Below are 16,127 nucleotides of genomic sequence, written 5' to 3'. Positions count from 1 at the left end.
ACCATCAAGTTCCTTTTTAGTCATCTCTTTGCTCAACTGAGACATCTCAGACTCTTCAGCCTTTCCTCGCAGGAAGAGGCTCCAGTCCCCTCTTGATTCTGCTCGCCCTCTTCTGACCCCAGAGGCCAGGAAATAAGAAGATGATGCTGCCCTCCCTGCCTGGAAACAATTTTAAACCTTGAATTTACATTCATGATTTTGATTTAAATGTCTTACTTTATGTTGTATGTTTATGTGTACACTGGTATTGTACTGATGTGATCTGCCTGAGCTGCCAGGGAAAGGTGGAATCCAATTACAAAATAACAGTGACAGTTGTGATTATCACCCGTCGTTCCTTCCTGCCCCCCCCCCCTTTGGCTCTGAGTGCCAGAGCAACAGAACACAAAGAAAGCAACGCCTTCCCCTTGGTCTCTAGCCAGAGAGCCCTCATAGCAATCACAGAGATACACAGAAACAAGACTCCATCATTCCCGTTGCTGACCATGCAATGCCCTAACTATGCCCTGAGCCTGTGCAAGCTTCCATACAATACAGGGCTCTCCTTCCAGGAAGTCAGTCCTGGATTGTTGATGACTGGAACAAATTGTGCTGTATGAGAGATTTGGGTTTTTTGCAGAAGCAGAAATGGTGGGAGAGTGGGGGTGTAAGCTTTATTTCTGGATTGTCTGTTGGAACCGTGACAGGAGAAGCCACTGTCCATCGGACGGGGAGGGGTGGCAGGGGGGTGGGCAGACCACTGCGCCCCTTCGCGTCCTCTCTATGTCTGGCCCGTGCGGCTGAGCAGGGTGCAGGTACAAGACGTGTCGAGGTGGATCCAGCGCCAGCCCACACGCTCTTCAGCATCCTGAGTGAGGGCCCTGACCAACGACTGCTTAGTCTGGCACCTAGAGATCCAATGCTGTGGGTCCACCCCCAAGCAACCTCCCCTGGTGCCCGCCGCGGGAATACACTTGGTCTCGTAGAAATACTGCTGGAGCAGGCCTGTAGGAGTTTGGATCGTGGGCAGCACCGTCACATTTCGGCCAGCAATGTCCACTGCCGTCCGTTTGTCTGCTACCCATGTACTGACGCTCTTGCACACTGACCACTCATCATGGAGAGAGGGGTCATCGGCCAGGGGGGAGGCCCAGAGCTCTTGCGGGGAAAGTACGACCCGTGGGGAGAAGAGGACCGTCTCCATGGCCTTGGTGGCATTGAGGAAAGCATTCTCCTGGCCAAGGGGGACAGCGTGAATGACGCAGAGCAGCAGGGCAGCCACAGCCTGGAGCAGAAGCGGCATCACTGCCTCTGTGGTAGTAAGAGAAAAGAATGAGACCTGGAAAATGCAAACCATCAGACCTGTGTGGGTCAAGGCTCTGTTCACATGTTACCTGCTCCCCTGTTCCCTTGGTCCCTGCCCTACTTTGACATAGTATGCTTCCACAGACCAGATGCCTGAGGGTGGAGGCAGGACTCATTTTCCGAGAGCATTTTCTGTCGCTCTGAAATGCATGGATCTCGTTCATCATGCCTCATTTCAGATTTGGGGGTGAGATCTCAGTGGAAATAAAAGTTATTCTTGTAAGCTTGCCCTTTAGACAGGTCTCCCCCACCCTATAATAATGTATTTGATTTTCCTACCTAAATGAAGAACTGCATTTTTCACTACTGAAATTCATTTTATTCATTTTAGCCCAGTTTTCCAGCCTGTCTTCTGCTGCATTTGCTACTCCTCCCAGTTTAGTATCATCTGCAAATTTAATAAGCACTTTGTTCCTTCTTCCAAATGGTTTATGAATATGGTTAACATCACAGAGCCCAGGACAGATCCCTGAGGCACTCCATTCGACACTCCTCTCCAAGATGATGATGAACCATTTACAGGCACCTTTTGGGTACAATCTGTCAACCAGTTCTCAATCCACCTAACAGTAATAGGATCCATACCACATTTTACAAATTTGTAAACAAGAATATCATAGAATCATAGAGTTGGAAGGGGCCATACAGGCCATCTAGTCCAACCCCCTGCTCAACGCAGGATCAGCCCTAAGCATCCTAAAGCATCCAAGAAAAGTGTGTATCCAACCTTTGCCTGAAGACTGCCAGTGAGGGGGAGTTCACCACCTCCCTAGGCAGCCTATTCCACTGCTGAACTACTCTTGACTGTGAAAATGTTTTTCCAATATCATGTGGAACCTTATCAAAAGCTTTGCTGAAATTGAGATAAACTATATCCATTCATTCCCCTAATCCAGCAAGGTAGTAACTTTCTCACAAAAGAGAGATAAGATTAGTCTGACATGACTTATTCTTGAGAAAGCCATGCTGACTATTAGTAATCTCAACCATCTGCTCTAGATGCTCAAGGACCGACTGTTTGATGACTTATTCTAAAATTTTGCCTGCTATAGACATCAAACTAACAGGTCGGTAGCTACCTCCTTTTTCCCTTTCTTGAAGATGGGGACAACGTTCACCTGCCTCCAATCTGGTCCATGTAGGTCCCATGATCCCCTGCGCACCCATTCTTAGAATCACAGAACCATAGAATCATAGAGTTGGAAGGGATCTCCTGGGTCATCTAGTCCAATCCCCTGCATGATGCAGGACTCTCACAAACCTATCATTGTAACCTGCCACCCCGTTGACTTCACAGAATCAGCCTCTCTGTCAGATGGCTATCTAGCCTCTGTTTAAAAATTTCCAAAGTTCTCCCACCACCTCCTGAGGAAGCCTGTTCCACTGAGAAACCACTCTGTCAAAAACTTCTGGATGTTTAGAGAGAATTTCTTTTGAATTAATTTCATCCCATTGGTTCTGGTCCGTTTCTGCACACAAAATTGGGAAGACATACACCAAGATGTCCAATTGTCCAGACAAATCCTATGCACCTGCACCTGTTCTGCAGAAGGCGCATGAGTCCACCCCCCCCCCCAAACATACATGCTGCCCAGACAGAAACTTGTGAAGAGCCCTCCTTCAGTTGGGAAATCATAGCAAACAATCCCAAAGTGCCGTTTCCCCATTAAGGATCTCCAACATTTCTAGACTAAGCTACTTTTAACATGGAACCATGTTTTCCTTATTTTTAAACACGTCTGTTTTTACCTTTGTCTGTCTGGATCTGTGTTCTGTCTCTTGTGCTCTTCTCTCCCTTCGTCTCCCACTTTTTTCTCTCCAGGATATAGTCACTGGGCTCTCAGTGCAAACCACCTTTGGCCAGAAAAAATGTAAGTGAAACAGCAACCAAGAGGTCAGTGCTCTTTGTGTTAATGTTTCTGTGACGTGGGCTTTGGAATTCTTGTCTTGCTGACAACTTAATTCCCCAAAAAGTGGAAGGAGCAACCAGGAGGTCTGCTGTTTTAGACTTTATTCTTACCAATAGGGAAGAACTGGTTGATGAGGTAAAAGTTGTGGGTGCTCTTGGTGGCAGTGACCGTGTGATTTTGGACTTGGGGAAGAGAACAGCTGTTCTCATACAGGCTAGACTTCAGGAGAGCAAATTTTAACAAACTTAAAGTTATGTTGGGTCAGACCTTTGGCAAACCACCTGTGATCAGAAAAACCTAAGGAGATGGAAGTCCAGGAAGACCGGGAGTTTCTCAAAAGTGAAATATTGAAGGCACAATTCCCTTGAGAAGGAAAACTGGGAGGAACGTAAAGAAACCAGGGTGGTTCTATAAATAGCTTTAAATGAATTGAATAATAACAAAGACTCATTTGGGAAATGGAAGGAGGAACTTATAACCAAGGAATAATCATCTTTAACCGCTCCTGCGGTATTAAATCTTTAACCGCTCCTGCGGTATTAAATAAAAGAGTAAGGCCACCTGGGGAGGAGTTAGGGTGGGCCCTGTCCAAGATAAAAACTCAGAGGGCCCAATCAGGAGCCACGAAGCGGCTCCTGATTGGGCCCTCCGAGTGTCTATCCAGGGCCAAGCAGCCAATGGGGAGCCGCGCAAAGCGCCTTCCTATTGGCCCCTCACCAGGACAGACCAAAATTCCATTCACCCAGCCCAGTCTGGCTGCCAGTCTGCTCCTGACCACCGCAGGGAGAGGAGGTCGGTAGGGCTTCCAAGGGGGATGAGAACAGAGGCCTGGACAGGCTGCGCCAGCCCTTTTCACCCCAAGACTGTCCTAACTGCCATGTCCACCTGTAAATTGCCTCAGAACCCTGACAGAGCTGGCAGGAGGCTGCAGAGTGCTCCCCCTCCCCCCTTCAGGCCTGCTGCGAAGGAGCCTCTGACAGGCCCTGACTGAGGGAAGGAGGCCTTTGCAAGAGCAACGCAGGAGAGCCTGGGGGCTTTCCTTTTGAAGGGGGGGGGCTTTCCCCTTCTGCCAAACAGTTGCCTGACAGGGAGGCCACACAAAAGCCCCTTCTCACTTAAAATACTGCTCTGGCCGGGGGTTAGACACAGCCAAGCCATGTGTCTTTCTTCTTTGCAACTCTCTGCAGATTTGAGGCCACTGCACAGCGTTATTCTGCAGAGGAAACTGGCTCTTTTGTCTCCTGTTTCATCTGCACAACAACCCTGTGCAGTAGGCCTCAAGTCTTTTAATTCAACAACAACCTGTGTGGGAAGCCTTAAATGTTTCTTCTCTACCATAACCCTGTCCAAAGTAGCCCTTTCTGCCTGGGGAGCTGATCTTTATACTCTGCAGGTGAGCTGTAATTCCAGGAGCTCTCCAGGTCACACCTGTAGGTTGGCTACCCCTGTGTTGGAAATATTCCTGGAGGTTTGGAGGTGGGACTTCAAAATCATACAATGCCTCAGAGTCCAGCCTTCAAATGAGCCATTTTTGCCTGCACTTGGTAGGGAGTGGTGCAGGTGTGTCCCTCCTGGGCTATGGGCTATGGCCAGCCCTTATCAGCTACTGTTTGTATTCTGGGGTGCAGACAGGCAGACCAGCATCAGTCCTGTGAGTCTGGAAAGTGCAGGAAGATCTAAATAAATATTTACAGCCTGAAACTGTAAATAGAGAACAAGTAAATGTCTGGAGACACATATTGGCCTGCCAAATAACCTTGGCCTGGCAAATAAAAAAACAGTATTAAAAACCTTACTAAGGTCAAGACTGCTGTGCACAGAGAGTCTTCCTCTTAGGGTTGCCAACTTCCCTGTGAGGCTCGCTACCCCACCTCCCTCATGTGGAGTCTGCTTTGGGGAGAGAAAGAGAAGACAATTGGAAAATGCTTTGAGACACCTGTGGCCTGCTGGGTCACTGCGGCCCATTCCCAGTTCTCTCAGATCTCTCACAACCCCACATACCTCACAGGCTGACTATTGTGGAGAGATGAATGGAAAAGGTGTTTGTAAACCGCGTTGAGACTCCTTTGGGTAGTAAGCAATAGGGTACAAAAATCTGTTCTTCTAAGGAGCAACCATGAAAGAAGCATGTGGCACATAACATTTTACCAACAGTGAAAATATGGGAGACAGAAGGAACAGGGTGGACACCTGTGTACTGTGACTACTCCATGTGTATTAGGGCAGAGGGGCATTTCGGTGAATGTGGCCTCATTCACACAAGAAGGGAAATGACACAGAACTGGGAGGAATTGGTTGCCATGTAATCTTCCCCTAAGAAGAGTCCCCAGTCTGATTTTCCCTTCATATATCTGAGGACATGGCTCTGGAAAGCTCATCTGTAACTACTATACCAAAATTCCCAAAGGTAAGTCCTCTCCCACACTCAATGAACATTCCAAACCACAGGTTCTTCACACCCATATCTCCACACCCATACCCTCATTTGCCACCATGCCACCACAACCTCCCACACAACACACACATTCAACCCCATGCCCTTACAGACAGGACAACTCCTCCCCTTCCTCTTCCCACTGCCAAACTCTAGCGCCCGTTGTATAGAGTTGGAAGGGACTGCCTGGGTCATCTAGTCCAACCCCCTGCACTATGCAGGACACTCACAACCCTATTGCTCATCCACTGTCACCTGCCACACCCTTAAGCCTTCACAGAATCAGCCTCTCCATCAAATGGCTATCCAGCCTCTTTTTAAAAATTTCCAAAGATGGAGAACCCACCACCTCCCAAGATAGCATGTTCCACTGAGAAACCACTCTGTCAGGAACTTCTTCCGGATGTTTAGACAGAATTTCTTTTGAATTAATTTCCTCCGATTGGTTCTGTTTGTCCTTCCGGGCCAAGAGAGAACAACTCTGCTCCATCCTCTATATGGCAGCCTTTTAAAAACTTGAAGATGGCTATCAGATTCCCTCTCTGTCATCTCCTCTCCAAGCTAAGACCAAGCTCCCACAACCTTTCTTCATATGTCTTGGTCTCCAAACCCCTCACCATCTTTGTTGCCCTCCTCTGGACACGTTCCAGTTTGTCAACATCCCTCTTCAACTGGGGTGCCCAGAACTGAACACAGTACTCCAAGTGAGGCTGAACCAGAAGCAGAGTAAAGCGGTGCCATCACCTCCTGTGATCTGGACATGACACTTTGTTTGATACAGCCCAAAATCCCATTTGCCTTTTTAGCCACCGAGTCACACTGCTGACTCATGTTCAATGTATGGTCTACTAAGACTCCTAGATCCTTTTCGCACATGCTACTGCCAAGACAAGTCTCCCCCATCCTATATTGGTATATTTGTTTTTTCCTACCTAAATGCAGAACTTTACATTTGTCCCTATTGAACTTCATTCAGTTTAGCCCACTTCTTGAGCCTATCAAGATCATCCTGTATTCTGTTGCTGTCTTCAGTTGTGTTTGCTACCCCTCCCAGTTTAGTATCGTCTGAAAATTTAATAAGTATCCCCTCTAATCCCTCATCGAAATAATTTATAAATATGTTGAACAACACAGGCCCCAGGACAGGATCTCTGGGGAATTCCACGTCACTATTCTCCAAGAGGATGCTAAACCATTAACAATTACCCTTTGGGTACAATTTGTCAACCAGTTATCAATCCACTTGACAGAATTAGGATCCATACTGCATTTTATATAAACAAATAACTAATGCTTGTCTGGAGAGTGTTAGAAAAACTTAAGCTGAGTATGAGAGTAGGTTAGCAAGAAATGCTAAAAACAGCAAGAAAGGGTTCTTTAGTAATATTCAAAGTAAGAAAAAGTGTAGAAACATGGTAGGACCATTGCTGGGACCAGAAAGTGACATTGTAACAGATGATTAAGAGAGGGCTGAATCCATCAATTCCTACTTCTCCTCAATGTTCTCTTGCAAGGGAAATTGTGCTCAACATGGCAAAAACATTTCACGTGAAGAGAGATGGGAATTGTGGCCTAAGATCACGGTAGGGTTAGTCCATAAACACCTAGTTTCCTTAAATGAAACCAAATCTGGACCAGATTAATTGCATCCAAGGGTACCAAAAGAACTTGCAGACGTAATTTCTGAGCCTCTGTCCATTATTTTTGACAATTCTTGGAGAACAGATGAAGTGCCAGAAGATTGGAGGTGGGCAAATGTTGTCCCCATCTTCAAGAAGAGGAAAAAGGAGGATCTGAGTAACTACCAACCCATCTGCTTGACGTCTATAGCTGGCAAAATTTTAGAACAAATCATCAAACCATCGGTCCTTGAACAGCTAGAGCGGCTGGATGTAATTAGGAAGAGTTAGCATGGCTTGCTCAAGAACAAGTCATATCAGACTAACCAATCTCCCAAAGGGTGCTTGTAAATGTTTACCATCTTCTTGGAGAGGAGTGATGAATGGAGTGTCTCAGGGATCTGTCCTAGGTCCTCTTCCAGGAGCTCATTCCAACAGGTAGGGGCCAGGACTGAAAAGGCTCTGGCCCTGGTTTAGGCCAGGCGAGCTTCTCTGGGGCTGGGAACAGCCAGCAAATTGGTACCTGCAGAGCACTGTGGTTCACTGTGGGTAGGCAGGTTGTTGTGAGTTATAGAATCATAGAATCATAGAGTTGGAAGGGGCCATACAGGCCATCTAGTCCAACCCCCTGCTCAACGCAGGATCAGCCCTAAGCATCCTAAAGCATCCAAGAAAAGTGTGTATCCAACCTTTGCTTGAAGACTGCCAGTGAGGGGGAGCTCACCACCTCCCTAGGCAGCCTATTCCACTGCTGAACTATTCTGACTGTGAAAATTTTTTCCTGATATCTAGCCTATATCGTTGTACTTGAAGTTGTACTTGAACCAGTGGTCCCCAACCTGTGGGGCGCGGCCCGGCACCATGGCCACGGCTCCCTCCCCCCCCCCGCAGTAAAAAACTTCCCAGGCCGCAAGCTTGCGGCCCGGGAAGCTTCTTACTGCGGGAGGGCGGGGAGAGGGAATCAGGGCCGGGCATCGCGCATGCGCGGTCCGTGCAGGCGCGGCCCGATGCGCGGGCGCGGCCCGATGCGCGGGCGCGGCCCGATGCGCGGGCGCGGCCTGATGCCCTGCAGGTTTTTAAAACATGCATTTATCCCTCAATAAAGGACAGCACTCTCCCGGCCATTTCATTTCCATTTGGCTGGAGCACCTGAAGACTATCCAGAAGACTCTCAAGGGCAGAGCCCCCTTGGGCAGTAACTGACCAGTGGTCACTCCTGCTGAAGAGGTCCAGCACCCCTTGCATCTTCCTCCCTCCTTGTGCTGGGTTGGTGACAAAGGAAATGATTATATACAGTTATCGATCATAGAGTTATCCGAAATCGGCTTTAGTTCCATATTGGAGACCAAGATCTCTGATGTCTATTTCTTCTCTGTATAGAGAAGAGTTGTTTGCTTGGCTAGAGTTTGCTATGCGACCTTTTGCCTACTATGGAATATAGGGGGAATAGTTCATGGCGTGCTTCTCAGATATGCTAAGGAATTATATTTTGACTGAAATTAAGGGTTGCTTTAACTTTTATTTCTAATAGCTTAGCACAAGCTGCTGCCAGAGGGAAAGGGGTATTAAGGAACGTGGTCCGCTGAGTATAAACTTGAAGGAGAAGTGCCACGTTGGAAACCCTGCCATGTGTCAGAAGTATGGGAGGGCTCCAGGGCTCATCTGGAGACTTTGGGGGAGGACCAAAGTTGACCTAGAGATGACTCTGAAAAAGTGGCATTATTGCATCGGCCCAGGCCTCTGAGTCAGCCCTATGAGGTAGATAGTTAAGCATTCTATGGAACCGCATGTTCTTTGCACAGGTTTTCATGGACACGAGTCCTCTGTGACAGTCTTATTTCTTGCTGCAGCTAAAAGGAAAACATAATGCTTTTGCAGTCCAGCATGTCTTTGGGTGACATCGCACCAGGCAAAGGCCTACAGGGCTGGGCTATCACTTGTGCATGTTCCCTGCCTCCATCTTCCCAGCTCTCCCCCAAGGCCCCAAAGACACTGCTGTGAGCAGTGGTGGCTTTGTGCTTATGGGGGTGATGCCATGTTTGTCACAGGCTAGAGGCATGGGCAGGTGACGGTAGCCACAGTCCTCCTGGTTTGGAGTAGAACTGGAGCAGTTGGCAAGGAGCAGACAAGAGATTCCTGCAAGGGATTCCTCTAGCAAGGCACTGGTGGGACTCAGGATGTCATCTGGCCGTGCAGGAACTGGGGCAGAGCAGAGGAGGTTCTGTGGTTTGGGTTAGCATGTATCCTATGTGAGCACACACACCTGAGAGACACAAAGGATGTGTGTGTCTTGTACACAGCATAGAGGATGGAGTAGAGTTGTTCTTTCTTGCCCCGTAGAGATGGATCAGAACCAATGGGATGAAATTGATGCAAAAGAAATTCCGGCTCTACATCCAGAAGAAGTTCCTAACTGTTAGAGCGGTTTCTCAGTGGAACAGGCTTCCTCGGGAGGTGGTGGGTTCTCCATCTTTGGAGATTTTAAAACAGAGGCTGGACAGCCATCTGACGGAGAGGCTGAAGGTTCAAGGAGGTGGCAGTTTACAGTGAATGAGTGATAGGATTGTGAGTGTCCTGCATAGTCCAGGGGGCTGGACTAGATGACCCAGGAGGTCCCTTCCAACTCTATGATTCTGTGTCCTCCAGGGGCACGATGCAGAGTCAGTAACAGCAACCCACCTCTGAACGTCCCTTGCCTGCCTGCCAAACAATCTTTGGATCTCCTGGCTACATAGCACAAAGGCCATACAAAGAATAAATAGTATGTAATTCTACATGCTCTACCTACCCAGTGGGTGAAAGGGCTGTTGCATATTCTGCCTGCACACACTTGGGAGGGGAGGCAGCTATATACGTTTCTTACATTTCTCTGTGGAATTGCAGATATGCGCCTCTTATCACTTGCAGCTTGGCTCACCTTTTGAAGTGCCTGATTCCCCCTGATGTGTTTTCCATCACAGAAGTGTTGCTATTCTGCAGGTGAGCAGGGTCTACTCCAGTGGAATGTAGGGCTTCCAACCTCCAGGTAGGGCCTGGAATTCTCTCAGAACCACAGCTGATCTCCAGACTACAGAGACCAGTTCCCCTGGAGAAAATGCTGCTTTGCAGGGTGGACTCCATGGCCTTGTGCCCCCCCTCCCCAGACTCCACCCCCAAACTCTCCAGATTGCTCTCAGTCCAGAGCTTGTAGGCCTCAGTCCGCTGCTCACAGAGAGACACATTTGCACTGGCCATCCGCCTGAAGAGTTGCCTGACTACTTTCTGCCATTTCCACCAAGCCGTCAAACACACACAAAAAATACAATTATTTGAATTCAGTGTAAAACGATGACCTTTTAAGCAGCCAGAGAACCTCGGAGTATGTCCTCTCCCTATCCTTGCTGCAACTGAGCCCAACCTTGTATCACTGGGGCGAAGGGCAGGGCTTACCTGTCAGATTTCAGACACAGCACAGCACACAGACCTTCCAGTTCTCCAGAACTCTTTATTATGCTGGCTGTTAAAAGATAAATGCTTCCTTACGTTCCTTCCCTTCAAGCAGAACTCGTGTGGCAAGAAACGGGCTTAGAACAGCATAGTTAGAACATCCCTCAGTTGTGAGAAGAACCACCAGCCAAACACAGCCCAGGCGGGGCCACAGCCTGACTTTCCTGAATCATGCAGCAGGTGCCCTGGGTTGAGAAGAGCATGTCCAAGAGCAAGTGGTGGCTCCTGAGCCACAGGGCTTCCGACCTCCAGTGTCACTGAACTCCTCCATAATGGCAGCCGCTGTAGGGTCTCTGGCTGAGGTCTCTCCCCTCTCCCCCTCCCTGATCCCTTTAATTTAGGGTTGCCAGCTCCAGGTAGAGAAGAGTTTGTCAGTGGAGTCGAACAGAGGGGGTGGGGTATGGAGGGGAGGGACCCTCCTCTTTGGAATACATTTTCCAATACTTTGGAATACATTTTCCAATACTTTGGAATACATTTTCCAAAGTAGCCATTTTCTCCAGAGGAACTGCTTTGTGGCACCTGGAGATAAGTTGTAATCCCAGGAGATCTCCAGCCACTGCTTGGAGGTTGGCAACTCTGGAGATGTCAGGGATTGAACCATGAACCTTCCACATGCCAAGCAGATGCTTTACCACTCAGCCACAGCCTCTCCCCTGAGAAGCTACCTCCAGCTTAAATTAGCTCTTTCATTCAGTGGAAGGACCCCTTATGTCAGACCTGGATAGCCCAGGCAAGCCTGATCCCATCAGATCTCAGAAGGTATTTGGATGGGAGACCTCCAAGGACCACTAGAGGTCATGACGCAGAGCCAGGCAATAGCAAACCGCCTCCAAGCTTCCCTTGCCTGGCTGCTAGATAATAAACCTTACGTCATAGGATGGCTTCAAACTTTGCTTTGGGGTACAGCCCAGGACCTTTGTTTATATCTATTATATGGGATTGTAGCCCTTAAAGTAAATAAAGTTACCTGCTTCCACACAGAAATCTTGTATCAATAACTTGTTTGTTTCAGGGGGTAGCTATTTTGGGGTGTGAGACTGTGTCTGATGAAGGGAACGTTGACTCTTGAAAGGTTACACCCTGAAACACTTGGTCTCTAAGGTGCTCCTGGACTAGGGATGCCAGCCTCCAGGTGGGGCCTGGGGATCCCCTGGAATTACAGCTCATCTCCAGACTACAGAGATCAGTTCTCCAGAAGAAAATGGATGCTTTGGAGGGGGGACTGGAGGACATTGTACCCCACAGAGGCCCTTGTCCTCCCCAGGCTCCACCCTCAAGGTTCCAGGAGCTTCCCAACTGGGTCCTAGCCAAGCCCCCCCCCCCTAAAAAAAAAACCCAAATATAACAACAATAAAAAACATCCCCTGGCTACCTTATTCTGGGCGTCATTCTAACTCTTGCTGCTTTACCAAGCCAAACTTATACCATTATCTTTAGGAGCAGATTGGCACTCCACTGGTAGCTCCAAAGTGATGCAAATTATTCCGCTTTGAGGCTTATTCCACACATGCTAGATAATATGCTTTCAATATACTTTCGCAGCTGAATTTTCTGGTGCAAAACAGGAAAATCTAGTTCTAAAGTATATTGAAAGTGCATTGTTCGACATGCCTAGAATAAGTCTGAGAGGCTCAGGAAAAAGGCCCAGGAGGAGACAGGAGCCTCCCCCTCCCCTCCCTTGTGCAAAGGCTTCACCAGTGCCCAAGTGTCATGGGCTTCTAGCAGCACACTGAAACGGCAACTCCCTTCAAGAAACGACCCTGCAATTACACTTCCCGCCATTGGGTGGCAGTCATGGGCATTTCCTCTTTTTGAATTCCAGGCAGAAGGGGAGGGGGCCTCCCTCTCTGCCTCTTTCTGTCGATTGCAGTTCACCTCCCGACTATGAGACCGGTTCCCCTGGAGAAAATGGAGGTTTGGGAGGGTGGACTCCACGGCACCCGGTCCTCCCCAGGCTCTGGCCCCAAATATCCAGGTGTTTCTCAGCCTGGGTCTGGCAGCTGCACGGACCCATCCCCAGGGGGAATCGGGCAACCCTTGGCTTACCACAGAGCCATAAGGTGATGGTGATATTTCTGTGGCTGTGTGTGTCAAATGCAACTTGTTGTGGTGGCATGACTTTCCTTCCCAAGGCGCTTGTCTCCCACACTCACTAAGGCAGGGGTAGTCAAACTGCGGCCCTCCAGATGTCCATGGACTACAATTCCCAGAAGCCCCTGCCAGCGGATGCTGGCAGGGGCTTCTGGGAATTGTAGTCCATGGACATCTGGAGGGCCACAGTTTGACTACCCCTGCACTAAGGCATGTGCATCGTTCAAGACCTCGCGTGTGACACTGCAGGCATGCTTCTCATGCTTTTCATCCTCCCTCTGCCTCCCCCCACCATGTTTCTTTCCCGAGAAATTATTTCTTGCAAAGAGTGAGGTAAACAAATAAGTTAACAATTAAAATGGCAGCACAGGCAGGGGAATGCCAGGGAAGGGGAGGTAATAAATATGAAGGGGGGGGGGTGAAGCAAGGGACAGTGGGATTCCAAAGGTAACTCTGATCCAGCACAGAGGTTTCTAAATTTGGGCCCCAGAACTCTGGGATTCCTTTGGAAGGCATCAGGACTTCCAGAACGGCAAGACTAGTCATAGTGGACCAGCTTCCTGGACTTCCCCTCCAAGCCATAGCCAACAGGGAACGGTGACTATGCCATAGAAACACATGGTTATCAATGGTGCCTATGGCAATTGTGGGGCTCAGCAAGCATGGCTGATGGGTTCTGTGCACTCAAAAATATGCCCTACAACTTTCTATCACGTGCAGGGGAACCCTGGTAGATAGGTCACACCAGAAAGGTTTACCAAGAGGTACAGAATTTGGAAAACTGCAGCTGGAGCAGCCTGCACTAAAGAAAGATGCACTGAAGTCCACTGTGCAGTCCAAGGCTGAAAAGTAAGGTTTTTCAGGGAAAGGTGTTGTAACCCGAGAGCTCCAAGTCAATAATGCCCTGGCCACATGAAGCAAGCACAAGTGCCCAGTTGATCATTAGTCACCCAAGAAGAACTCCACTTATCTTTGTGGCTATCTCCAAAATGGACTTTTTTTCTTTCCCCATCTGGTCCACCAAATTTTCCAGGGCCACCTTCCAGCAGTGCAGAACATTCACTTCCCCAATCTTGTGCAGGAGGCAGTCAGCCAATGAGCTGTGCCCTGCAGGCATGGCAACACTATGGAATACAGCTTTGGCTAGAGGACCTGTGAGCCAAAACATGGGTGCCCATCAGTCAGCAGGGACTGTACTCCCATCTCCCTGGACAGCGGGAGCACCGTGCATGCCCCTTTGGCCAATGAGAGATGACACTGGGCTTAGGGATCCTGCCAGTCCACCCCTGAACATCCACTACGGTGATGCGAGGGAAGAAGCCATGCCAATAAGAAACTACTGGCGACACCCCTTCCCCCCTACACTTCCCTACGTCCGGCCAGTGCGGGTGAGGAGAGTGCAGACACAGGAAGTGTCGATTCTGATCCAGCGCCAGGCCACAATCTTGTCAGAATCCATAGTGAGCGCCCTCACGTACGACTGCTTAGCCTTGCACTCGGAGATCCAGTGGCGTCGATCTACACCACGACAGCCACCCACTGTGCCCCCCGCGGGATTACACTTGGTCTCGAAGAAATATTGCTTGAGTGGACCCGTCAGCGTCTGAACCTCCGAAAGGACCGTCACGGTTTTGCCACGAATGTCCACTGCTGTACGCTTGTCTGTCACCCAGACGTTGACGCTGTCACACACCGACATTTCCCCCCGCCGTATGGCCCCCTCCAGGGACCGTCTCCATTTCAGCGTCCTGTTAGCAGCCTGTCCCGGGTGGGTGCCGGAGTCCTCCATGAGAAGGAGCAGGGGTGGGTCAACTGGCTGGTGGTGGGAAAGGGTGACGCGTGGAGAGAAGAGGTCCCAGTCCCCAAGGGGGGGTTCAGCCCAGAGGGCCTCAGTAGTGTTGTTGGGGAGGGCACTGTTGTTGGGGAGGGGTGCAGCGCAGGTGACACAGAGCAGTGGGGGGATCATGACATGAAACAGAATAAGCATCACTCCCTGTGCGGCGGGGACCTGTGTGGGAAAAAAAAGAATATGACTTGGGAAATGCAAAGTGCCAGGCCAAAACCACCTTTGTATTCAGGAAGGCTGGAATGAGATTGTACATCAACCTTCCTGTGAGGCTAAGGGGACCAGATTTTAACATTGGTAAAGCGGGACACCATTGACTGGGGGGGTTCTTGATTAAAAATTTGGTCTATATGGAGCAACAAAAAGTTTCATAGAACGCTTAGTATTGTAATATATATTTTTTACAAATTGCCAGGCGCCCCCAGATGTCCCTCCAAAAGTGGGACAACCTGGTCCCCTTATGTGAGGCCGTCTATCAATGGCAGAAAACAGAAACAAGCACATTGGAAACTGCCTTTTGATTTTTCCCATATTCATGCTGGAGGCAGGAGAGGAACTGAAAAGGATTCTGTGGCACATATACAGTTTTGTGGGTGGGATTTCTGAGATGGACACTTCTTAGATTAACCCTCTTTATCTTTGTCCCTTTCTGTGGCTTCATCCAAGAAAACTGTCAATGTTGTCAGATCAACAATGATCAGAATTACGATAATGCTCCTGCGGTAGCCTACAGTACTAAAATAGACGCTCAGTGTTCAGCAACCGTACCCCTAGCTATACCATACCCCCAGCTACTGGACCCAGAATGCACAGGAGTTCAGCACGACTATTTCCAGTTGTTACTTGCAGGAGGTGGTGCATCTAATTTCATCTAATTCAGATAAGACAATGAGCGAGCAGTCACCTCACATCCTGGTTTCAATCTGGCAAGCAGAATTGAAGCTACCTTTACCACAGCCATCCCCAATGGGGTGCCTGCCGGTTTGTCTCCTTGCACCCACATGCTTCTTCCCCAAAACATCTCTTACTGAAAGCCAAGAGCCAATTCTGATTTTCCTTCACCTCATTGGAGGAGGAAGTGGCTGAGAAGAGCCATGAAGGCATCATCTCTGTGTACCTCTGGGTCAAAACAGGGACTGACCTAGCAGGTGGGCTTGCAACTGCCTGCCCACCACTTTGTGATTGGCCACATGACAGCCATTTTGTTTTTATGCCCAGAAATCCAAAAAAACAAATCGGCTCAACAAGGTAGGGGACCCCTTTCCTAATGTAATGGTAGAAACAACAGCCATTAACTGTCAACTGAGTTGGGGTGGACTGGAAAAGATGCCTGCCTAATCAGCACAGTGTTTTTCCTTTCCCCGTCTTCCTTAGGATCCCGGCTGCTATACACA

General features: G+C 49.0%; 1 protein-coding gene and 1 long non-coding RNA gene across 3 annotated transcripts in view; both read right to left on the bottom strand.

Moving 5' to 3' along the window:
• Window positions 1–196: 196 nt before the first annotated feature.
• On the bottom strand, window positions 197–8,116 carry LOC143825625 (uncharacterized). The gene is made up of 2 exons (XR_013226969.1): window positions 3,094–8,116; window positions 197–1,290 (listed from the first exon to the last, which is right to left on the bottom strand). It is a non-coding gene; the product is annotated as an uncharacterized LOC143825625 (long non-coding RNA).
• Window positions 8,117–13,059: 4,943 nt separating this feature from the next.
• The window catches only part of NTF4 (neurotrophin 4), a 28,333-nt gene continuing 25,265 nt past the window's right edge, over window positions 13,060–16,127 (bottom strand). For both annotated transcript variants that reach the window (XM_077314912.1, XM_077314911.1), the window contains exon 3: window positions 13,060–14,895. In XM_077314912.1, the coding sequence (XP_077171027.1) occupies window positions 14,257–14,874 (618 nt within the window). In that variant the 5' untranslated portion in view covers window positions 14,875–14,895 and the 3' untranslated portion in view covers window positions 13,060–14,256. The remainder of the gene's footprint in view (window positions 14,896–16,127) is intronic.

Source organism: Paroedura picta, chromosome 16 (genome assembly GCF_049243985.1).
Source record: "Paroedura picta isolate Pp20150507F chromosome 16, Ppicta_v3.0, whole genome shotgun sequence".
Lineage (NCBI taxonomy): Eukaryota > Metazoa > Chordata > Lepidosauria > Squamata > Gekkonidae > Paroedura > Paroedura picta.
The sequence above is the reverse complement of the archived record's forward strand: the minus strand, read 5'-3'. Positions and strand labels throughout refer to the sequence as shown.